A 23,984-nucleotide genomic window follows, 5' to 3' on the forward strand; every position below is an offset into this window, starting at 1 on the left:
ATTTTATAAATGATTAAAGTTAGCTATTTTCAAGGAATCTAGAGGAATTTTTTTTGCATTTAAAATTAGCTAACCGTAAAACAAACTCATCAAGTATATTGTATTGTAAGCGGAAAAGTAGATGATAAGGTTCGTCAATGGAGGCTTAAAAACGTCATACGCGAGCGAGAGAACGATTTGGCTAAAATTTCACCAAAATAAAAACGATTGCTAATTGTCAGTTTAAATAAACTTGGAATTTGTCCTCTAGATTCCTTGAAAATAGCTAACTTTAATCATTTATAAAGCTACAAAATAAACAACTTAACATTGTAAACTATATGTTTTTACAACGTTGAAACCTGCCTGATTCTAATGCAACCAAAAAATGAACCGAACTCAACCGAACTAGAAAGATACAGATGTTCGAAAACAGCTATTTTTTCTTAGTTTTTCCAATCTAACTCGTTTCAGTCTGAATATTTTTATTAAGTGTGTTCCACAAAACTATTCGATTTCAAGTAACTCAAAACTCTTTCAAACATATCTTGCTCGAATAAGCTCGGCCTGAAAAGATATCGTTAAAATACTGAAAATTTTGATAAAAAAATATTTTTTTATTTTGAACCCTTCTAACTTTTTTGGGTTAGCTTCTACGATGTTGACGTCTTCAACAAAATTGCTACATTTTTTACAATCTAAAAACTTGCCAAAGACATAAGTGCTCTAAAATGAAAAATATAAAAAATAATTTTTCTATCTCACTGCTAGGTGATTTAATCATTTTTATCAAAAGCTCATTTTAAAGTGCTTTGAATGTAGGTAAAATATCCCGAAGACACTATGGGTCTAACACGCTCCGTTTTGGCGTAAACAATTTTGATCACCTTTTTACATCGTTTTCCACTGTGTGCAGCGGAACGGTTACCGGTTCGGTAATCAGTGGAAAATCGCGGAATCCTAACGCTGCACATACCGGTACACGATAACCAGAAAGGAGGAGAAAAGTGTGAAGCGCAAAACAAAACCCGGAAGCAGCAGTAGTGGTTCCGCCGGGTGGTGTGGTCAGTGTTTCTTACTATCAGCTAGCAAAAAAAAAAATAGACTGTCTACCTATTATAGTTTTATTTCTATTCTATAAGATCCTAATATGAAATGCACTAAACTAAATTATTTCTGTTTTTCAGATTTCTTTGTTGGAGATGTATAGTAAAAGCTTCAAGAACGCGATGATGGAATACACTTTTCGAAAATCGCGGAATGATGCGAACAAAAATAAAAGAGAAGATAAAAAAAATCAAATCTCACTTTTTAATATTTGAAAACCTTTCCATTGAAAATAATTTAATTTTGGATTTTACTCAAATTCTAGCAAAAGCTAGAAAAATAAATTTTGCTAAAATGTTAGCAAACAAAGGGTTTTGTTTGCTTGAAAATTAGTAAACATTCAGTCAGGACACATTTTGCTATTTTGCTAAAATTTTAGTAGAAAAAAATTGCTAAATTGATTGCTAACTTTCTAGCTGGTCAAATTTGAGCAAAATTTTGCTAATTTTCGGCCTCGAAAATTTTGTGTGTAGAAATTGGTTTGTTCATTTTTCTTGAGCGACATTTATTTAATTTTTTTTACAAAATAAAATAGTATCTGCCAGCGGGTCGGCTGTTTTCGTCAAATCATGGACACCATGCTCCTTCTGAAATAAAAACAGAAATTATTAGTTTCTTTAACGAAATACTTAATCGCTTCAAAAAATTTTACCTTTGGTTGAAATAGTTCATCGCTGGAATAAGAAAAAATATAGAATTTGGTGACCGTTACAGAAACGAAAAACAAACTAACACTTTTTGCGCGCAACGAAAAATAACTACACACAAAACTTTCGAGGCCGGAAATTAGCAAAATTTTGCTCAAATTTGACCAGCTAAAATCTTAGCAATCAATTTAGCAATTTTTTCGAACTAAAATTTTAGCAAACGAGCGAAAAATTTAGCCGCCGCTATTTTTGCTCACTTTTTTAGCAAAAACCGGAGAAAAAGATCGCCCGGACCTGAAATTTTAAAATTTATGGTTTTTCTGTGGTGATTTAGGGGGAATGTTTGATTCTTAAATACAATACTTAAATTTCATTCACTTTTAATTTATTTTTCACATTTTTCTTAAAAATTTTGACACTTTGTAGAACAGAAGTTCCGATCCTGGGGACGCACCTTCCGGCGAGCGGATTGCAATGCCATTCTTACCAACGAATGCACTAAGTTGTGTGTCGGATGGAGCTCGTTGAATTTTCAGTCTCGGCCCTTTTCATTTCCAGACTGTTGAGGATTTCTTTTTGAAGTTGTAACCTGGTAGAAAAATAATAAACAATTAAAAAGTTGGAAAATCTTTATAATTTATAATTGATCCTACCTGTACGCTTCCGGCGTCGATTAGGCTAGTATATCGTAGTTGACTTAGCCACCTTTAGGAGCACCAGAATCAAACTTTCGGAACCGCGCTCAATCGTGTCAGTTTGTTTTTTTCCTCCCAACACGCGGCGGCTGCTGTCTGTGCACAAAGCGGCTAAAATACTTTCGTTTAACTAAAATCGAGCAAGATAAACTTTAAAATTACTAAAATCAAGTAAATTTAGCTTTTTGCTAACTCGACGGTAAAAAAATATTTTTGCTAACGGTAAGTAACAGCGAAATTTTGCTAAGTGGAGCCCCGAAAGTTTTGTGTGTAGCCAAAACAAAAACAAATTCCAGTTTGATAGACCGATTGCTGGTTTTTCAGCAACGCAGATCAAGTTCTGAAAAAATCAGCAAGACGAAGAATGTTTGCTGGTTTCCATGCAGCAAAAATTGGATTGCTGGACTTTTCCAGCAATTTTTTTTTCGCTGGAAATCGAGGCAAAAATTTACTATGTAATTTTTTTAATAAGATAATATGGATATTTTACGTTTCTAACGTATCATTCGACAGTGATATGTGAGCTGAATGTAAGTGTTGAAAAATAAAAAAAACACCGTTTGAAACCTTTACCTTTTTGCCTTCCCGAATACGAAAATATTGTAACACAACAGTTCCTGTTGTAGTTATAAAACTATTAGAAACAGCGTAAAAAAACGCCCGAATAGAACAGAACCATGATAAAACATTCATTTTCCAATGAATTTAAATGTGACTATGTACTTCATGGTAAAAAGAACATCCGAGTTTTATTCAAGAATTTGAACACTCCCAGTTTTTCGTGTAGCTCGGTATTTTGACAGCCGCGGCACGTGTTTTTTTTTTTCGTCCTCGGTCGGTAAAGTGAATTAATGAAATTCTTATCGTCAAAATCTTCGGAGACGGCCGCAGGTGAGTTCATATCATGAATTACAAAACAAAAATATCTTGACAATCATTTTTTATCAATTCTAGCTAAATGAATCCTATCCAACACACTTGCAGTAGCAGCACATTATGTGATTGGATGGATGCCGGGAGTCGCAGGATGCGAGTGCGAATGCCAGCGCGGGTGCGAGTCTCAGGCCTGCCAGCGAATGACCAATAAGTGATGAAATGTACGTATAAGTGTTGAGAATAAGTGTTTAATAAAAATAAATGAATCAACTTATTCGTTTTTAAATAAATCAATCAACAAAAATGATGACAAACCAAAAAAACAAGTACTAAAATCTCACCACGAGCAAAGATTTTTATTTCAGTGGGCACACAATGAAAATCATTGGATTTTCATGGTTTTATTGTGAAAAACTGGAAGCTGAAAGAACCATGAACTTTATATTTTTCAGCTTTCCAATGTATGGAAAATCGCCATTTTTTTCATGGTCACGCTGCATAACAATACCCCTTTTTCATGGTTATTTTCGTCAAAACTATGAAATGTATGGTCGAAAAATATGAATTTCAATGTGCATTCACGGTATCGAGGACGATTATAATCATTGTGTAAACCATACAATTTATGGTCTGTGAACATGGAATTCATGGTTTTTTCACGGTGCAATCCTATTCGGGCGTTTAGAAAATGATATCTGAAACCATAAAAAACATTGCACTTATCTTGAATTCCAAACCGACGGTCTGTTGAATATGGCGTTAAGTTATGTTACTGTTTAAAACTGTTAAAACCTTTATATGGAGGAACTGTACTACAAAAAGTATAAATAACGTCCAGAAACCGCTCTTGGAAAACGTATTTAGACAAGCAAACTGTTAATATTACAGTTTTTCGAAGAGTAATCTTTTATCTAAACAGTAACAGTAATAGTTATCAAACGATTCCAAATAACGTATTTTCTAACGTTATCTAGAACCGTATACATCAATGGCGGTCTCACACACACATAGATGGAAATATTTTGGAAATTTTCGGATGTTTAATATCAATTTAATTTTTTCTCATTATCTTTATTGAACTGGGTTAACACTTACATGATAAATTAAAACCGATTGATAATTTGATTCTTGCAGAAAGATCCTACCCGGCCATGGGCATAGCGTATGGATTCGGGTAGCTCCAGCGCTATGGAATGCTGGTAAGCCATCGTCACCCGGGTGATGAATGAGCGAGGTAGCTGAAATTAATTTATGATCATTAATCTGTTTTATATATTTAGAATTTATTTGTTACTACTTACGGTTAATAATTCCGGTAGCTTCCGCAGGAGACAGCCAGTAGAATCCTGTTGAATGCAGATTTCGGATGGGCGAAAAATTGTTGTTGTGTTTTTGTGTCTCTTCCATCTGTGGGCAGTGGTGCCGACAATACCGATTTTTGAAAATTGTACCGATAAGAAATTAATATGTGGAAGTAAAAAAAGATTTATAGCGTTTATATTTCCAGGTCGTCTTTTTGCATGCATGCTACACATCTAATTTGTAATTGCTTGATGTTTTTTAATAACATGCATTATTTTCAATGACAAATGAACTAAAATTGTAATTAAGTCCATGGATTCGTATAAAGAAACTTGCGTAATCATCTTGCATAATGAGCATTGTTAAAAGCATCTTGTAAGGCCGATGACATAGTGAGAGCGAATTGGCGAACGCGACCCATGCGATCTGGAGCGGTGGAACAAATTGGCATCTCCTTCGTCGCATTTAATGTCAGGTTAAATGATTCTCATACATTTCCCTCAAACGTGGTTCGCCGCATTAATTCCCATCCGCTGATTCGCATCGCATCGCGTCCCGAATACGAAAATATTGTAACATAACAGTTCCTGTTGTAGTTATAAAACGATTAGAAACAGCGTAAAAAAACGTTTAGAAAATGATATCTGAAACCATAAAAAACATTGCACTTATCTTGAATTCCAAAACGACGGTCTGTTGAATATGGCGTTAAGTTATGATACTGTTTAAAACTGTTAAAACTTCTATATGGAGACACTGTTCTACGAACAGTTGAGATAACGTCGAAAAACCGCTCGTGGAAAACGTATTTTGGTCATCAAACTGTTTTCACTACAGTTATCTTTAGAGTTCTCTTGTAACTGAACATTTGCAGTGATAGTTCTGATACGATTTGACAAAACGTTTCTTCCGAAGGTATGCCTACGTTTATTGGAATCATACGTGAATGTGGCACGCACACATGTGCAAATTTTTATACAGGGGTTTCGGATCTTTTCATGGAAGTATTTTTGATTGGTTTTAATTATTTATTCAATTTTTATATATTTAGTTGACTTACATTTTGAACATGAACACCATCCAAGAAGAATTTGGTGTTGTCAGGGATCGCCAACAACGGTCCCATCCGGCCACAGGCACAACGAACGGTTTCTGCGCTCCCGGAGTCTCCCTTCCAATCCTCTTCCATTGAATAGCCCTAATTTCGGACTCACGGGCGGGACGTTCGCGTGGCTGCTGGTACTAAAATCCATCCATCCGGGAAATTACTCCTCCAGCTCCTGTTGGTAAAATAAAACAATCCTTTTTCGTACATTCGAATCGATTCTATAATATTATAAAATTTACCTTTTGCGCTGATGTTCTCCGGCTTGTCCGTGTGTCCGTCCGCCGGACCACAATCTTAGAGGATTTGTTGCTGCTGGAACCAATTTAACCGAAGCGAACGCGAAAAACGAAATATCTTTTTTTTTGTATTCTTCTTCTGTTTCAGTTGACAGCACTCGGCAGTGATGCCAACTAAACCAGTTTTTCAAAATTGTACCAATAAGAGACTAAAATGTGAAAATTAAAAAAAGATTTATTAGCTTAGATGCTTTTAGATCTACTTACTGACTTAATGACTTTTATAAATTGATAATATATTTGTGCATTATTTATAATTAAAAATAAGCAATTATACCGTACCCTCCCCAATATTTTCATGTTTCAAAAGTATCTCTACACTCAGGCAAATTCTTATTCTAATTTTTATAAGATGCATCGTATGAACCGCTTTTTAGAGTGTAAAATAATTTTTCATAAGAGTCTTACGAAATTCTTTCAATTTTCATACGATGTTCTTATGAAAAATAGAAGAAACGACATTGTGTGGAAGTAATGAACACATTCGTTCATTTCAACAGTTTTTTCATCATCTAACAGAACGAAGCAATCTCCAGCTCATAGTTACTAGTTTTACTTCAAAGATAAATGTTATTGTCATTTCCGGAATGGTAAGTCCGATTTGTTGTTTCTGATGTGAGCGACATATTAGTAATTTGAAATACATTTTTGTTTACTTTTGAGCTATCTGATCTAACAAGGTCGAAGATTGGGATGCGGCTAAAAAAAACTTTGATGGAAGCGTCTGTTGATGCACTGCTGATGGTGACCATAAATGATTTGATTTCAAACAAATTTGGCAAATAATAAAGGGGATGTTTTCAGCATGAAATATCTAAAATTATTCTTATTAGAAAGTGATTTACTGTTTCCATAAGAACCTCTTATGAAAAGCAACAACCTCTCATTGCAATAGGCGTTCATCTTCAAAATTCATTCGCGTCATAAGACAATCTTATGAATTTCAATGATTTTTCTTATGGCGCCACTTCATAAGAGAATCTTATGGCATACATAATAGTATTTTTCTGAGTGTACGGAAAACTTATTTAAATGAGTGTGTAAGCAAAACATATTTTACTTATTCTTAAAAGGAAAATTTCTCTTTAAATTTTTGTTTGAAGGTGTTTGGAAAACCACCTGACTTTCTTAATAATTTATTAATGATTGAAATATGGTTAAATGAAAGTTTGGTTTAGTCCACTATAAGAAAATCAAAAAATATATCTGGAGATTCTGCAGTTTTTCTTCGGATGCATTGGAGCAGTTCGTCATGAACTTGAAATCTGCCTGGTACCCAATTAATGTCCTTAAATTAGTGTAAGTATTTTTCATGATCATTTCATAAAAGTGTGCTGATTTTTTGCCAAACTATCTGGCATCTCTGACCCGCGATTTGGCCAATTTTTGACGTGAGTTTGACATGAGACATGGACACTATGAGTAACGGTTCGAGATTATTTTTAGGATAACAGAAAATAGGAGTTAACGTTCATACAATTCATCCACCGTTCCAGATATCATCACTTTTTCTCATGAACGTTTATGTTTCGTTTTTATCGTTGTCAATGTAAAGTTTTATTTAATGGCTGCGTTCACAGAGATAATCACTATTTCTGGAGACGTACATGTATCGTATAGACTGTTGGAGATATGGTTTTTTAGTATGCGGGGTGCACCATGTCATCGGCCTAAATCAAGAGCTGAACTTCGTTTAATATAATGATAGTAAAAAAAAATAAAGTTATTTTCATAATTGTGTACTAATTTTGCACAAAACCAACTGGCATCTCTGACCGGGCGTTTCGTTGATTTTGACGTGCGAGTTTGACAAGTATGACAGAAGGAATGAACGGTTTGTTTAACGGTTCGAGTTCAATTTAACGGTCAAAGAAAAATTGAAGGAAGTCGTTCATATCATTCTATCACCTTTCCAGTTACCATCGCACGTTTTTACATGAACGTTCATATTTCGTCTGTTATCGTTGGCGAAGTAAAGTTCAGAAGAACAGCTACTTTTTCAGATACAATCACTATTTCTGAAACCGTTGATGTATCGTAGAGACGGTTTGAGATACGGTTTTTTAGTATGCGGGTTTCTTTCAGAAAGGTATAGTTATCGGTCGATTTGGGAGATCATTAATTATGGGTCTTAGATATACCTTTATAGGTACCTATCGAATCAGCTCGACGAGTTCAGACGATGTCAGTGTATTTGTGTGTGTTGGTGTGATTTTTTTTAATTCAATAATGCTATAAAATGTGTGAAATAATTTCAACTTTGCGATTCTCATTTTTTTTTTTTTTTTGCTACTGCGGCTAAGACAAAGCACTGCTTTAGTTTACACCATTTTTTTACAATTTTTATACCACTCACGTTTTGAAAAAAAAAAAATAGAAAAAAACCCTTTGCAATTTTGTACAGAGCCCTAGTAGCAAGCGACAGCGACAGCGAAATATATTCTTTAACCATTCAAAGGCGTTCGCAAAATATCCGTTTCAGGGAAATTTGAGTTGTAGTTAGATTTCGTTCTCCTGGTTGTGAATGTTAACCGATTTTGATGATATTTCATTGTGTAGGTAGTTTAGTCTTATTACTCAACATAAAATATAATAAAGTCGATAAGTATTACCAGGTTATCAGAAAATGGTTAATAAAATAAAAAGTCCGAAAAATCAATTTTATTTTTAAAATACTCATAATTTATTATATTATATTAACCAGTATTACCAGGTTATCAGAAACTGGTTAATAAAGTAAAAAGTCCGAAAAATTAATTTTATTTTTAAAATACTCATAATTTCTGACAGCTTCTCTGTATTTAAGTGTTTCGTTGATGTTTGAAATCGTCAAGAATCTATCTATCCGACAATGTATAGATATAAGACTGCCCCAAATTTGTATGGGAAATTCAAAACCTGTGAAATGTTATGCGCTGCAGGCCAAAATTGATCCTAGTCCTAGTACAAGATCTCATGTCAAATTTGGGCCAGATCGGATCACGGGAAGGGGTCGCTCAACGAGCCTGAAGTTTGTATGAGATTTTGAGACATTATATTCGAGAGATACATGAAAAACCAGTTTTTCATCAATAACTTTATTTCCGTCGGCCAAATTCTTTCAAAAACGGGTTTTCTTAAAGCCTAAATTATGAAAAATATTTCATCCGATGACTGCATTTCGATAAGAGTTAAGATAAAATCGTTATTAGTGATCAGAAATCATTTTTTTGAAATCATGCTTTTTTCGCTAACACAAATCTGCATTCGAACTCAGAATTAGAAAACCTGAATATTCTTTTAGCCATTAAACCAGCGATTTAACAAATGCAGAACGAGCCCCCAAAAACATATATAACTTATGTATTTTCTCGAATCTACGTTAGACATTTATAAATAACAGAGCTATTCCATATATTTCAAACCCACATGGCGACGCTTCATTCATTTAGTTATTACATCATTTGCCGTACTGTCCATTTTCAAACGTAAATAAAAGTGAATCACTATGAAACGCTCTGATTTAACCGTGAAATTGAGATATAACGACAGAGAAAAAACGTCGAAAAAAATATTTATCCTATCCTAAAATGCGCTAAAAATAACTTTGCTGTATAGAAAAAAGGCTAATTCCGGCGTGAGTTCATTTGACGTAAAACGTAGAATAAGGGTACATGAAAGCAAAACCGTTCACTCTCTGACGATGGGTAGAAAGAGCCAAACAAAATGACCTAACAAATAGTCGCGAATTCAATGCAGATAGAATGTGTTGGTCACGTATAGTTGACTATGCCGTCCTGGTTTTCGGGCGAAAGGAAAATCAAATTATTATCACATTTTACATACTCCATACACAAATATGTTGACCAGCATATACTGAAAACACTTTATTCAAAACAAACCAAAGCGAAACAAGAATAATCGTTTCAAAGCACTTATGTAACAATCAATCGGAACTAAAAATGCACTTTTTTGCGTTTCACTATTCGGCAATTGTGACGCCAGCTTTCTTGTAACTTATAGCGATTTCTTTGACGGCTGGTGTTAATGCATCTAGGTGTTTTGTAATTTCATCTGAAGTATTTTCCGAGCTCAGCAATTTCAGCACCAAATCTGCGAAAATCGTAAAGTGATTGAGAAAACTTTTATACAAACAACTTTTTTTTGACATACTAACCATGATAAGTGGTCAATGTGGTAGACTGCTCTCCGGTGAGTGAAGGCTGCAGGAAACTCAAAATTGCTGACACGTGGCGCCCAGAAGCATGGAGCATATTTTGGGTGGTAATAGTGAATATGATAAGCACGGCTAAATGTAAAACGAGTGCAGGATCCACACAATTGCTCAGCTGCTCCAGCAGTCCGTGCTTGTGGCAAAGAATAACATTCCTAAAACGGTACAGCACAAAGTTCATAATTCAATCAATCTTAATTAACATCACAGGCACTCATCCCCTAATTGAAAATATGTCGCTCTAGCCTTTATTGATCCGAATCGAAGGCCACTAATTAACAACATATCCACATCTTAAACCCTCCACTCAATTGATGATAATTACCGGTCTTTTTTCTTATCAATTTTTTTGACGATCATACTACAAGCCTGTAGTGAGTTCTCCGCAACCAATAGGAAATCGTCGATAGAAGCGCTGCCCGTAAGCGATTTGTGAAGAGCCTGTAGAGCTGTTTTGTATTCAGCATCGCAATCATTGGTAATCTTTGTGCGTTGCTCCGCTGTAAGCGTTGTTCCGTTGCTACTGTTTAGATTACATTCTGCTGCCACATAGAAAAAGATTTCATTGCAGAAGTCTGTACCCAACGATTTTAGCAGGTACTTAACCAACTGCGACTGTACATCTGTTGGTAGAAGTTTGATGCCTTTATCGTACAAGCGAATATCGTTGTACAAATTATTTAGTTTATCCTGAAGATTCGCATGTGTTTGACGGCGGTTTTGATTATTCTGATGCAGTGATATTTCATACAGCTCGTGCGCTTTTGTCAAAGCCATTTTGCTGAAATGACTAGAATAAGAAACAAATAAAAATCAAACCACCAAAGTTGACTAAAATATGCGATTGAAAAAAACATATTTTTGTAACCAAAAATTTTAATATAAGCAGAGTGAATTAGACCAACCAAGTACGTCCGGCAATTTAACGACAAAATATATTTTCCACGAATTCGTACGTTCAAAATCATGGCAATGTTACTTAAATACTTTATCTCTTTTGCTTAGAGGCTGCATTTTTAGTTAAAAGTAAAATCTTGAGCATTGTATAGTTAAAGGTTATGCAGTTTATGAAAAAAAAGTTACTAAGTTCACTTCTTGAGCAAACTAGAATAATAGATTTCTTGTCGTCAATTTGTTTCCGTAAATTCCGTAATAGTCAATATAAATACAACATTATGATACTCACGGATGATAATGCTGTGCCAACTGTTTTGACAAATCTTCCAATCCCTCTGGTTCTAAACCGGACTCCAACACCTTGAAAATTTCTTTAATCGTTATCAATTCGATGGACGCATCTTTTCCACTTCCAGCCTTGTTGTTGGTTTTTACGGAACCACCACTAACAACTCTGGGTTCGTCATCATCAGAATCTGAAATATTTCCACGCTGACCCCGCGAGTGTTTTTTGGTGGATTTAGTTTTCGTTTCCCTTCCTTGAGCCCCGCCACCACCTTTACCACCTGAAGCTTTCTTGCGTCGCTCTTCTCGTTTGTCTGCACGACCATCATTATTTGTGTCTTTTTCGGCAGGATCCTGATGTTTCATCATTTTTTCAGCCATATACTGTTGATAGCTACCACTGTCAACGGATTGTTTGGCATTCACCTGTGCTATATCGTAGCATGGTTTAACGATGTCATCTAGGAATTTTGTAGTGAGAATCGTGTTGCCGAAAATCAGCGTCTGTTTCTGTTTAGCCGGAGTAAGAACCATCGATATAAGCTGCTCGACATCTTCGTCGCTCATAACCGATGGCAAAACTGTTGAAATATCCAAATATGTATTGGACGAGATACATTCATCTAGAGAAGACGTTATTTGGTCAATCAACTTTTCGCCTACGCTACATTTCTTGAGATGGATTATTTTTTCGTTGACGAGTTGGTTGTTGATAAAATTTTTAACATCAGATACACCTAAACCGGCCACTGAATCGTGCTCCAGATAACCATTTTGTCGATAGAAACTACGAACCCATTCAGTTTGTGTTCGAGTGTAGATGTGTGGAATGTACTGTGCTCCAGGGCTTCTTGAGGTAACGCTTCCCAGAGTGGCTACTTCATTAACCAATAAGAAAAACATTCTCTCTGGTACTCCAGTTTGTACTAGGATGGCAGACACTGGAGTTGGTTTAGTTATTCCTGCTAGGGCTCCACGGATTTTGGCTTTACTTCTCGTCACGTAAGACTGGGTAAAGAAGATGTTTGCGTTGGACGAATCTTGTTTGCCCATAATAACTTTGTTCAAATGCTTCAACACAATATTATTTAAGATAAAATCTGCTGGTAAATCATAGACAACCGTTAATTCAGCTATATTGATCTCTCCAACTTGAGACAACTTCTCATTGATTTCGGAAGCAACCCGCTCCATATACGATTCATCAATCAGCTGCCCAAGTACAAATTTAATCGAGCCATCATTTTTCACGATAGCTTCTGCTACACGTTGTACTTTTTCGAAGTCTACGTTCAACACCTTAGCTAGGTCAACAAGATTAACTCGCCCCCCTCGGACGTACATTTCATCTTTCACCTCGGAGGCCAAGTGGTCTTGAGTTAAATATTCTTTGCCATCGGTCGTAAAAATGACCTCCAATAACCCTTTTTCAATAAGCAAACTAACCACTTCAACACAGTTCCGTTCCGATAGCCTGAAAAATCAACTAATTATTTAGGAACCGTAAAAGACATCAAAACTTACCTTTGCAGGCTTGTAGAAAGCTGGGCTTTTTGAAAATCGGCCGCCAAACGTTTGATTTCATCCCAATCTGACGTCATGATTATGTTTATTTAAAGTATTTGTATTGAAGTAAAACTTAATGGACGTTTATAAACTAAATTATAAATTTTTTAAAGACTGAAACGACTGTAAAAGATATCAATTCCACATATGCAAGAAAATGTCAACAACACACGCTCATTTTTATTTAACCATTTTCGAATGAAAAGTAACCATTTTTTAGTTTTTTCTGCAGAACTGCCAATATGGTTATTTTTCATAAATATTTCATGTTACAATTTTAACCATATTCCAACTTTTCGGTTATTAACCAAAAAAAGAATGAAAATTTAACCTCAATCGAAAAAAAAAACATTGTATAATGGCAAAGTTGTACGCGTTGTTCGAAGTTTTTTATCCGATATCGGATGGATTTCACCGGAAGGGTTAAAAGTATTTCAATTTTAGGATCAAATAACATAGCACCCCCCCTGCTGGAAGGTAATTCATTGCTAATATTATCCTTGAGTTCGACAGGTAACAAAATTTATTTGTAGGAAACTTATGGCCAATCTTCAATACCATTCTTCCTCTCATAGTCAGCTATCAGGTACTATGGCCATCCTGTTAAGGAACATAAAAATGCCCTACATCCTAAAGCGGGCTACCGCTGGCAGGCCAGAGAAGCCATGAGGTTTGTATTCTTCTCAATATGTGGATCGTCAGCAGTTCCGGTATTGCTTATGCCATTTCAGGATGACAAATCAGGATAACTTCCGGACGAGCAGCTGGATACCGAAATGCGAAAATTGGACGTGATAGATTTGTTTGCCATCACCCTTCTAAAATTCAACTGAATGTCGGCAGAGCAGAACCATTTAAATAGGACTACCACTCCGGATACTTTCAAGGATTCGATGCCTTGCGGAAAAAGATGAATTCTCATTCCGACAATTCCATCGAATTGGAAGTAAAATATCTCCTGGGGCTTTAACCACCTTTAACTGCATGCTTTAAAGACCGCAACAAAATCATGTCTCCCTGCCAAGAAGACTCCGAGGGCAATCAAACAAGTACTCCCGTTTAGAACAAAAATTGGTAAAATATTTTCTGACATATGTATTTACGATTTTCTTTTAAAATGTTTTATTTAATTTTAGGACGTCGAAATTCTAGTGTTAGCACAATTGTCATCAAAAGCATAACAGACCACCACTTCCAGCGCAGTTGTTAGCGTTTCCTGTTTTGGCTTCGCTGCCGATCAGCGATACAGTCCTCATCTTTTTTTGGTACCCCGTACGCTACTTCCAGGAGCCGAATCATCAACTCTACATGCTACTTCCTCCTGCGCCACGTTCACCGATGATGGCTTCACCTCCTGTACCAGCTACCGGTGCCAACATTACCAACAATCATCCGGCCCCAATTAATTTGAAAGCACCTAAAAAAAAACGTCCTTCAGTCAGCCAATCCGTTTGAAGGCTTCCACTTGTCTAGGCCCAACAGCAAGCTTCAGGGAATAGTTTGTAGTCAGCTTATTCTACAACAGCTGGCACGAAAACAATGTACCGTCCCAGAAGGACTTTGATTTCTGTCGCCAAAAAAACTATTTAGAACAAAAATATACTAAATATTATCACTACTCTTTCTTCGGTTTCTGTGATTTTGCGATTGAACGAAAAATGACGATATTTATCGAAAATTTTATGACAAATCCTCATGAATCTAAAAAAGCAACTCATTTGAATTTCGGTTGAAAAATAACCATTTTTCAACTTCTCCTCCAGAATCCCATTCGGTTGAAAAATAACCATATTCGAACTTCTCCCTAAGAAGTCATTTTATGACTTCTCATGAAGAACTCATAAAATGACATTTCCCGGGAAAAGGTCAAAAATGGTTATTTTTGAATCGTAAATGGTTTAATAGTTTCTAGCGTGCAGATCCAGTGAAACTCACGTTAAAGAAAAAGTAATCGTATTTAGAACCAAACAAAATTATGTTTCATCATGCATGCTTTTGTGCCTTATTCTGAAAGTTTTATTTTGCGCAGTATGTATTTAAGTATTTCAATTTTTCTTTCAAATTTCAATGGATAAAATATTTTTTTCGAAAAATGTTCAAGACTTATTCATACAAATAGAATTTAAATTTTAAGTCTAAATTTGCTTTGAGTGAATTTTATTCAGCAGTTATAGCATAGTAATCAATGTGTAGGTTTGTGTCTTTACTTAATGAATTTTCGGTTTATTCGTTGTCGGCGTAAAGCGGAAATACCATTAAAACGCGCGTAAACTTTTAATCGAATTTGTTTGCCTTCTTCGTTCGAAACGTTCAATTTACAATATTTTGTTAGATTCTGGAACATAAAAATTATTTATAATAGAATGGATTCGCCAAAATCTAAATATGACCCTACTGTTACGGAAAACATGAAAATCGATAGTTTAGATTCTCTTGGACCATTTCTGAGGTCAAAGGATAATGGGAAAAATTATACATACATTTCTGAAATTCCCCAACTTTGCAAAAATGAACCGTGCATCCTTGGAGTAGATGAAGCCGGCAGAGGACCTGTTTTAGGTAAGCAAATTTTATCTGTCCAATTTTTTCTTGTTATAAAAGCTTGTTATTTCTCGTAGGCCCTATGGTATACGGAATAGCGTTCTGTCCAACAAACAAAAAAGATGTCCTTAAAAAACTTGGTTTTGCTGATTCCAAGCAGCTTACTGAAGAAAAGCGGGATGCCATTTTCGATGAAATGAACCGAGAGAATTATGCTACTGAGTGTATTGGCTGGGCGGTGGAAGTTATCTCCCCCAACGAAATCTCTATGAGTATGTACCGCCGCTCAAAACATTCCCTCAACGAAGTTTCAATGGATTCGGCAATCGGTTTGGTTCACAAAGCCGTGGAGGCAGGTGTCAATGTTGCCGAGCTGTACGTAGATACGGTGGGCCCACCAGAAAAGTATCAAGCCAAATTGCAAGCGATTTTCCCCAAGTTCAAAATCACAGTAGCGAAAAAAGCTGATAGCACTTATCCGATCGTTTCGGCGGCCAGTATTTGTGCTAAAGTAAGCAGAGACCATGCGTTGAAAGTATGGGAATTCCGTGAAAAGGTAGATTCGGAGATTCAGTTTGGCAGCGGATATCCTGGAGATCCGGCAACACGAAAGTTTCTGGCCGATTACGAGCTGGTCTTCGGTTATCCTCGTTTAGTTCGCTTTAGCTGGGCTACTGCAGAAAAAGCCCTTGAGAAAAAAGCTTATGACGTAGAGTTTGAGGATGATGACGACGAACATGAGAAACAGAAAGCTACGTATGGAAGCGAAAAGCTATCCAAATACTTTTCAGTAGACCGGAATGATCAACGTAAACGTCATGAATATTTCCACGAACGGTGTCTTGTTCACGTTTCAGATATTTAGAAGTAGTCACCTATAATATTGTTTTTTGAATACCGGTAATAAAAAATCAAGCAAAAATAAAATAATTTGAGAATTTTGATTTGCCAGAATCCAGCCTTCATTCCAATTGTTGAACGATAATCAATGCTTGAAATAAATATATCTTTTCCTAAAAGCTATTGATCTTCGTCTATAATTTCTTCTTATTTTCATATTTCCCTATCTATCTTCTTTTTTCTTTTAAAGTGAACTAGATATAAGCACACAATTGTTATCAAACAAAACGAGTTTGGCTCCTTAAAGCCTAAAGGTATGAGCCGTTTCAAATAAAGAATTTACAAAAAAAAAAAAAAAAATCAATGCTTGGAAATCAGCGTGGCCTATGAAATCTCAGCGTGGCATCTCTAGAGCAGCAGCGAAGCTTAAGAATTCCTTTTCTACGGGCCCGGACGGGATACCAGCTGCTTTTTTAAAAAGTTTCATGCCTGTCTTGCTGACCCCTATTCGGCTCATTTTTCAAGCTTCGCTAGATAGAGCCACCTTCCCTCTACTATGGAAGGAAGCTTACATGTTCCCGGTACATAAAAAAGGAGATAGAAGAGATGTTAACAATTACCGTGGAATCTCTGCCTTATGTTCGATTGCCAAACTATTCGAATTGGTGGTTTTGGATCCTTTCTTCACGTACTGCAAAAATAACATCTCCAATGATCAACACGGATTCATGCCCAAACGCTCTACGACAAGTAACTTGCTAACGTTCACTTCTTTTGTGCATGAAAGTTTTGTTGCCAAATCTCAAACCGATGCAATCTATACCGATCTGTCTGCTGCATTCGACAAGGTGAACCATGAAATTGCCATCGGTAAACTCGAACGCTTAGGATTCTGTGGTACTCTACTCGGCTGGTTCCGCAGTTATTTAACTGGTCGTAAATTGATTGTTCGAACGGGTGACACCTTTTCCAGGCAATTTCCTGCTACATCCGGTGTGCCTCAAGGTAGCCATCTCGGACCGATTATTTTCCTAATTTACTTCAACGACGTGTTGTCACTCCTCGACGTCCCCAAACTTGGCTATGCTGATGACCTAAAACTATTTTACACCATAAACGACAACGACGACATCAATTTCCTGCAACGTCAATTCAACCTCTTCGCTGAGTGGTGTGACATTAACTGCCTGCCATTAAACCGCAGCAAATGTGCAATCATCAGCTTTTCTCGTAAGCGGCAGCCTTCAATTGCGGAGTACTTCCTCGGAGACGAACCCATCGCACGTGTGAACCACGTTAACGATCTTGGCGTAATCTTAGATCAGCGCCTGGAATTCAAGGCACACACCAACTATGTGATTGACAAAGCATCCAGAAGCCTCGGTTTCATTTTTAGAGTGGCGAAGGACTTCAAGGACGTGTATTGCTTGAAAAGCTTATACTGCAGCATTGTTCGTTCCATCCTTGAATACGCTTCAGCTGTCTGGTGTCCCTACTACCAGAACGGTGTCGATCGGCTCGAGACCATTCAGCGGCGATTCTTGCGATATGCCCTTAGACACCTGAACTGGCAAGACCCTTTTCGCTTGCCTAGCTACGAAAATCGATGCCGCCTCTTAGATATCGACACCCTTCAAGCCCGCAGACAAGCAACACGTGCCTCATTTGTCGCCGACCTCCTGACATCGCGAATCGACTGTCCCACGCTTTTGGAGGCTATTCCGCTTAGTGTACGACCCCGTGGATTCAGGAATCAGGATCTTCAATTGTACATTCCCTTTCGAATGAACAATTACGGAGCTAACAGCGCCCTCATCGGTGCAATGAAATCTTTCAACCGTTTTTCGGAGCATTTTGACTTCGACATTTCGAGGGATGTTTTCCGAAGAAAAGTGATTAGGGCCTTGAGATCCCCGTAGTTAGATTTAAATGTTTTGTTTTTAACCTTAATTTTAAGTAATCATTGGGATCAACATGTGATCCGTTGATCAGAAATAAATAACAAATAACAAATAACAAATACTTGCTGAACTTGACTTCAGCAGGTGTTTCGATTGAGCTTATTTAAGCATCCAAAGTCAGGCTTCTTGACTGAAGCAGTGGGAGTAGGTATTTTGTGCCATCTCACTAAGTGCCACGCAGAACAAACCAACGAATAACGAAAAGGGTTTATCGAATATTTTATAAGGTAATACAGCCAAAAACGTGGGGTATCTAAAATATATTTATTATACTTTACGTCTACCTTCAGAATGTATTGCGCTACTTCACACTTTTCGGTGCCCATCAAATAGAAGAACTGTACTGACGATAAGCTACAACTTTCCAAACAGCTAAAACTACCTTTTACTTAGAATGCATTTATTTGTTTGTTGTAGGTAATTGTTAAGATTTTTGACTGAGTTTATGAATACTTCTGCCATGATTATGGATAGAAGAGTAATTTTGTATTTAATTTTGCAGGTTATTGTAATGTAACACGTGTTATGCCTAAAGTGATAGCCGAAAATTTAATCGTTGAGGAAAAAGTCCTTTACCATAATGATTTGCTTTTCAACGTCAACAGGTAGTAGCATATATCCAATACACATACAGAATATTTTCTTTATCATATTTAATTCGTCATTCTTGTTCCAATAATTGTAGCTTCACCTCCCGTTTTCAATACTTGCAATACGGCCACGATTGAGAAATATCTTCTCAACCAAGGCAAATGTTACACGCTAGAAATCTCTTCCGAAAGAGACTTTTACAAATGTGGTTTTATATCTTAATATAAGCTTCATTTCATGCGAAATAGTAAGTTTTGTTTTTAAAATACGAGATCCCCCTTTCCGCTCACTTTAAGAATTGGTCGAATTTGTTGAATTGGCCTTCTTCTCAGCGGCGGTTGTTGGTCCCGCTCATAATTTCCTCAGATCCAAAACGAACACGCTGCCGTCACTGGCACTTGCACCGACCTTACTGCCCCGTGAATTCCAGCAAACCTCGAAAATACCGCCGGTACCTTTGTAACTGTGCACCAGCTGACCACTCTGAGTACTCCAAATATGCACACATTTATCGAAACTGCCTGATGCAAGAAATTTACCATCCGGACTGAATGCAACTGAGTAAACCGGTTCTGTGTGCTTGGTCAAGGTGTGGATGCAGGCCCCTCTTTCCACGTCCCAGAGACGAACTGTCGAATCAAACGAGGCGCTTGCCAGAATCAAGTTCATGTTGGGGTTGTTGGTACCCGTTCCCGTTGGAGACCATTTGATTGTATAAATTTCTTTCGAATGAGCCTAAAGTGGTAAATACGAGTTCTATTAGTTTTGTTACTATTGGCTTTAAATTTAATGCCTAACAAACCGAATCTACAAATCGAATACTAATGCATATACTTCTAGGGTTCTAACTTAGTAAACCGAACTTTTTATTACCAGCACAAGATGTCTAAACGAACAACAATCTATTAATCGAAACTGATTAGAACCGACAATCATCAGCCGAAGTTAGAAGATTAATGGTCAAGAAATTGCTCCTCACCTGTAAATCATGAACACATGTATCCTGTTTCATAGACCAAATCTTCAGTGTCATATCATCGGAACACGATGCCAGAAGCTGCCCTTGAGGATCCCATTTGATAGCATTCACTTCATTCTGTAAACAAAATTCGTTGAGGTAAGGACATAAAAGGACAATAGTTAAATACATTTTTTTTACCGTGTGTCCTTGAAAAGATTTTATCGGTTTATCTACACCCAATTTGCAGACATGAATACACTGATCCGTGCTGCAGCTTGCAAAAGATTGGTTTGTCTGCCAATCTACATCGAGAGCCGGTGCTGAATGAAAGCTAAACTGCTGTGTACACTGTCCTGTGGCAGCATCCCAAATGATCGTAGTTTTATCAACACCCGCCGATAGAATATAGTTACCGCGTTTATTCCATTTGAGAGCAAATATAGGTCCCTTGTGTTGACCAAGAGTACTGGCTAGCAACCCATCGGTGCGCCATATACGAGCATAACCATCGTAAGAGCCCGTTGCCAAAAGAGTTCCATCGCAATTCCAATCCAATGATGTGACATCCTTATTGCTAGGTACTTCGGTACCCCCTTTTTGAATGCAATGCCTCAACACCAGTTGGTTTGGGTTGGTTGAACTATCCGACATATCCCAGATACGGGCAGTGCTATCTCCGGAACCACTAGCAAGTAAATCGGTGCTTGGATTCCAAGCGCAAATGAACACTTCGCTTTCATGACCACGGAGAACCGTAGCCTTTGAAGCAGGAATCTCAATGCTTTGATCCACTTCCATGGTGTCAGCAGGAGCAGGTGTTGAGGCCGATGTCGTGGTTGTAGTAGTCGACGTTGTGGTCTGCACTGTGGAAGTTTCCTCTGTAGTAGTCGTCGCAACCGGTGTTCCATTCGTCTCTCCGGTCTCAGTTTTAATTGTTTGTTTCTGTTGATTCTGGAGATTTTGTCTTATGGCAACCACTTCGGGCATGACGGCATCAATCAAACTTAAACTTTCAACCAATCGCTGTTCTGTGCCATCCTCACCAATGCTGATCTCCGCCTCGGTATATTGAAGTCCTTTCTGAAGAATACTAAGCAAAGCTGCCGGAGGAACCAGTGCACCATTGATGTTGCTCTGGGAAATGTGCGATTCAATTCCGAAAGTGTACGCGGAATGGGAAAACCCTGATAAACCAAATAACATGTATTAGTAAACTAACTACTGATGTCGAAAAAACTCCGTTTCATTTGCTGTTTTATAAACAGAGAAAAATAATTCTCGTTACAAATAGGTACAATTATTAATTTATTTTGGCGACTCCATTTTCTGAAACAAATCTTTAAATTAAAATAGGACAATATCGCAAAACCATTAATTCATTCGTATGGACGATACTTTTTGCTGACCATCAACATGAAACTCAGGATCAAGGATCGTGGCTTTCCAGCAAAACCCTCGGGAGAGATTTTGTCTTAATTCGCATGTATATTCATTCGGTAAATGGATGACCCCCTGACGCAAATTTCGAGATCTTGAATCTTCTTATATGACCCGCATAATAACGACACACATTTGATATGGACGACTTCTTATCCTGGCCTGAAGTCTAAATTCATGGATCAAATGCCCGACCCTCTAAACACCTATGTTCAAATTTTAATCTTTTTTTAAAAGGTGTCGTCTGAAAATCTTATAATGAGCACCCATATCAAGCTAGTGGTGAAATGGGTAAAGTTTTTTTTATAAAACGCAATGAATTTAATAAATTTGACGATGTGTTAATCTACGATCCGCATCAACATTGCAGATCTTGTTAAACGGAGCATCCATGACTTGAGTAATCAAATAAATCAATATAGATTGCGGTGGCCGATTTGGTTTCAGCTAGAAATTGAAAATATGCACCTAATCAGTTTTAACTTTAACGCATCGTCTTTCCCGGGAAAAATAATTGATTCGAATAAAATAAACTAACCTGATTCCTGGAGGTAGCGGTAAACAAGAAAATTAACTTCATCGCTTGAGAAACTCATGTCGCCTTGTTTCTTGTACGTCTCCGGGCAGTTGAAACCGGGGAGCTATACGTTGGTTATTTCAATTTAAATTGAACTGTTTTTTATGTGATTTAGATAATGTGTGATCGAAGGAAACTTTTTCACGGTAAAAATTCTAATCAAACACTTTTTTCACTAGAAAAATTGGAATTTTGTACAATTCCAAGCGAAGGGTGTTTTGTTTTTTGAGCAATCTTTTGACACAACCCGAAAAACAAAACTGCTTTCACAAACACTTTTAAACATTTTTATTGTTCAGAAATGAAACGCGCAAAAAGCTTCTTGAAATTTGCGTTTTAGCGAAGACACAATAAAACACTCTAAATAAGCTTCACTCCTGAACAGTTTTATATTACCACGTAACCTACACAAGATACAACCCAACAAACATTTTTGCTGATTAAAAACGCCAATTCTCTGATCGTATGCTGTGTTAAGGTGCTGATTGCTGTTTCAGCTTTCTGGCTGAAGAACGAAACACTTCAGCGCTGTTTCAACATGTAAGGAAGTTTTATTTCAGCCAATAGAAAGTAGGGGAAAATTGGTTGAAGAATAACTCGTTCAGCCTTTGTCCAACCATTTTTGACACCATTCAAATTTGACAGGCGTCAGCTGTACAAGGGTAACTTTGAAAGCGACTTTCAGCTTTATCAAACTTTCTGTTGTCATTGATCAACCAATGCATAATAGCGAATGGATCGAAATGAGGATTTTTTAATCGTCTAATTATTAGTAGTTTCTCACTTTGCTTGATTAATGGCCTAGCCGGGAAATTTTCTTTTTATTTTCGAAGCATTTCTATTTCAATTTCTTCATGTGAAATTGACCTTGGTTGGGAGATATTTCGGTCGCTTAAGAACGACACTTTTCCTATGCTCCACAGAATCCATAGTTGGTTCTGCGTTCTGCGGCATGAGACCAACAAGTCGAAGGTTCAGAGTTCGAGACAAGTTTCAATGAAGCAAAAACAACAAGAGAGGGGAAAAATAGCTGGCAAACATCGGGCATACATCGGTCATCATTATTTTTGTTTTTTTTTGTTGATCCGTCAATTGACGTTTCATGGCAACTTCGCTGATTAATTTCTCCAAATGTCGATGTTTAAGAGCTGAACAGCAGCTTCTCCCTGAATTTCGGTTGCCTTCTTTCAGCAAGATAGCTGATTTGAAGGTAGAACTAAATAGTGTTTCAGCGGTTGTTCAGCGAAAAATGTTTGTTGGGAATCGACGTTTTTTAAGTAAAAATTTATTTTTTTCAAACTTAATGAAAAGCTCGTAATGAAAAACTCACGCGAAAGGAAATTTTAGAATAAAAAACATGTAAATAAGTAAGTTCGATTTTGCAATCTCTCAACGCAGTGTCGCCACGATAATGAATAAAAATTATACATAATTTATAAAAACTTAGCCAAAACAACATCTGAAATGTTATGAAAAAGTTTTTTTATGAAGAATTGTATTATATAATTTGGTACTACTCGCTAACTTTCAGCTACTCAGTTCATAGTGACGGTTACTCAGTTGTCGCCAAAACCTTATGACTCTGTAATGAAAACAAAAGCTTTTTTTTAGAACGGTCAAAATTAAAAGCTTATTGTACTCACCCCACAACTAATTTTAGCCCTCAATTCATGACATGGCTCGAATCTCTCCCGCAGGCAGTTTTTCTCAATAATTGCATGTTTACGTAAACTTTCACAGACTATAAGTGAAAGTTATTATACGTCCAAAATTCAAATAAGTTTATTAATGTTATCAATTAAAACCAAGTTTTTACCGAACATAGAATGTTTATCAAACGTTTGCAGCCAATAACTTAATTTTGTTTACATTGGTTCATACGACCATATAAAAACAAACTCTAGAAATATTCTATTGAAACTTCTCTGTGATTGAAACAAAGGCCGATGACATAGTGAATGCGATGCGATGCGAAACGGCGAATGCGGTTTAATGCGGCGAACCACATTTGATGAAAATGTATGCGATTCGTTTAAACCTGACATACTCAACGCGGCGAAGCAGATGTCAATTTGTTCCACCGCTCGAGTTCGCATTGGCCGCGT

General features: G+C 36.9%; 3 protein-coding genes and 1 long non-coding RNA gene across 4 annotated transcripts; 2 read left to right on the forward strand and 2 right to left on the reverse strand.

The window, feature by feature from the left end:
* Positions 1-9,851: 9,851 nt before the first annotated feature.
* On the reverse strand, positions 9,852-13,134 carry LOC129748405 (E3 UFM1-protein ligase 1 homolog). Its single transcript, XM_055743019.1, has 5 exons — positions 12,930-13,134; positions 11,410-12,879; positions 10,549-11,013; positions 10,167-10,378; positions 9,852-10,102 (listed from the first exon to the last, which is right to left on the reverse strand). Exons 1-5 carry the CDS (start codon positions 13,004-13,006, stop codon positions 9,972-9,974), a joined length of 2,355 nt encoding a protein of 784 aa, XP_055598994.1. The 5' UTR covers positions 13,007-13,134; the 3' UTR covers positions 9,852-9,971.
* On the forward strand, positions 12,754-14,558 carry LOC129748406 (uncharacterized). Its single transcript, XR_008737721.1, has 4 exons — positions 12,754-13,448; positions 13,505-13,641; positions 13,703-14,045; positions 14,108-14,558. It is a non-coding gene; the product is annotated as an uncharacterized LOC129748406 (long non-coding RNA).
* A 660-nt stretch (positions 14,559-15,218) lies between these two features.
* LOC129746867 (ribonuclease H2 subunit A) lies at positions 15,219-16,442 on the forward strand. The gene is made up of 2 exons (XM_055740774.1): positions 15,219-15,530; positions 15,590-16,442. The coding sequence occupies exons 1-2, from the start codon at positions 15,335-15,337 to the stop codon at positions 16,375-16,377; spliced, it is 984 nt and encodes a 327-aa protein (XP_055596749.1). The 5' UTR covers positions 15,219-15,334; the 3' UTR covers positions 16,378-16,442.
* Positions 16,443-18,557: 2,115 nt separating this feature from the next.
* LOC129744919 (F-box-like/WD repeat-containing protein TBL1XR1) lies at positions 18,558-22,121 on the reverse strand. Its single transcript, XM_055737675.1, has 4 exons — positions 21,841-22,121; positions 20,064-21,049; positions 19,884-20,000; positions 18,558-19,639 (listed from the first exon to the last, which is right to left on the reverse strand). Exons 1-4 carry the CDS (start codon positions 21,896-21,898, stop codon positions 19,256-19,258), a joined length of 1,545 nt encoding a protein of 514 aa, XP_055593650.1. The 5' UTR covers positions 21,899-22,121; the 3' UTR covers positions 18,558-19,255.
* Positions 22,122-23,984: the final 1,863 nt, after the last annotated feature.

This window comes from Uranotaenia lowii, chromosome 2 (assembly GCF_029784155.1).
Source record: "Uranotaenia lowii strain MFRU-FL chromosome 2, ASM2978415v1, whole genome shotgun sequence".
Taxonomy (NCBI): Eukaryota; Metazoa; Arthropoda; class Insecta; order Diptera; family Culicidae; genus Uranotaenia; species Uranotaenia lowii.

Excerpts from the sequence above, each read along its gene's own strand:
- LOC129744919 (XM_055737675.1), bottom strand. The coding sequence starts at position 21,898 with ATGAGTTTCTCAAGCGATGAAGTTAATTTTCTTGTTTACCGCTACCTC. Across the intron at positions 20,001-20,063 it reads AATCTTTTCAAGGACACACG|AATGAAGTGAATGCTATCAA; the intron begins GTAAAAAAAATG and ends TTTTGTTTACAG. Across the intron at positions 19,640-19,883 it reads CATGTGTTCATGATTTACAG|GCTCATTCGAAAGAAATTTA; the intron begins GTGAGGAGCAAT and ends TTACCACTTTAG.
- LOC129748405 (XM_055743019.1), bottom strand. The coding sequence starts at position 13,006 with ATGACGTCAGATTGGGATGAAATCAAACGTTTGGCGGCCGATTTTCAA. Across the intron at positions 12,880-12,929 it reads CTTTCTACAAGCCTGCAAAG|GCTATCGGAACGGAACTGTG; the intron begins GTAAGTTTTGAT and ends TTGATTTTTCAG. Across the intron at positions 10,379-10,548 it reads ATTGATAAGAAAAAAGACCG|GAATGTTATTCTTTGCCACA; the intron begins GTAATTATCATC and ends GTACCGTTTTAG.
- LOC129746867 (XM_055740774.1), top strand. The coding sequence starts at position 15,335 with ATGGATTCGCCAAAATCTAAATATGACCCTACTGTTACGGAAAACATG. Across the intron at positions 15,531-15,589 it reads CGGCAGAGGACCTGTTTTAG|GCCCTATGGTATACGGAATA; the intron begins GTAAGCAAATTT and ends TATTTCTCGTAG.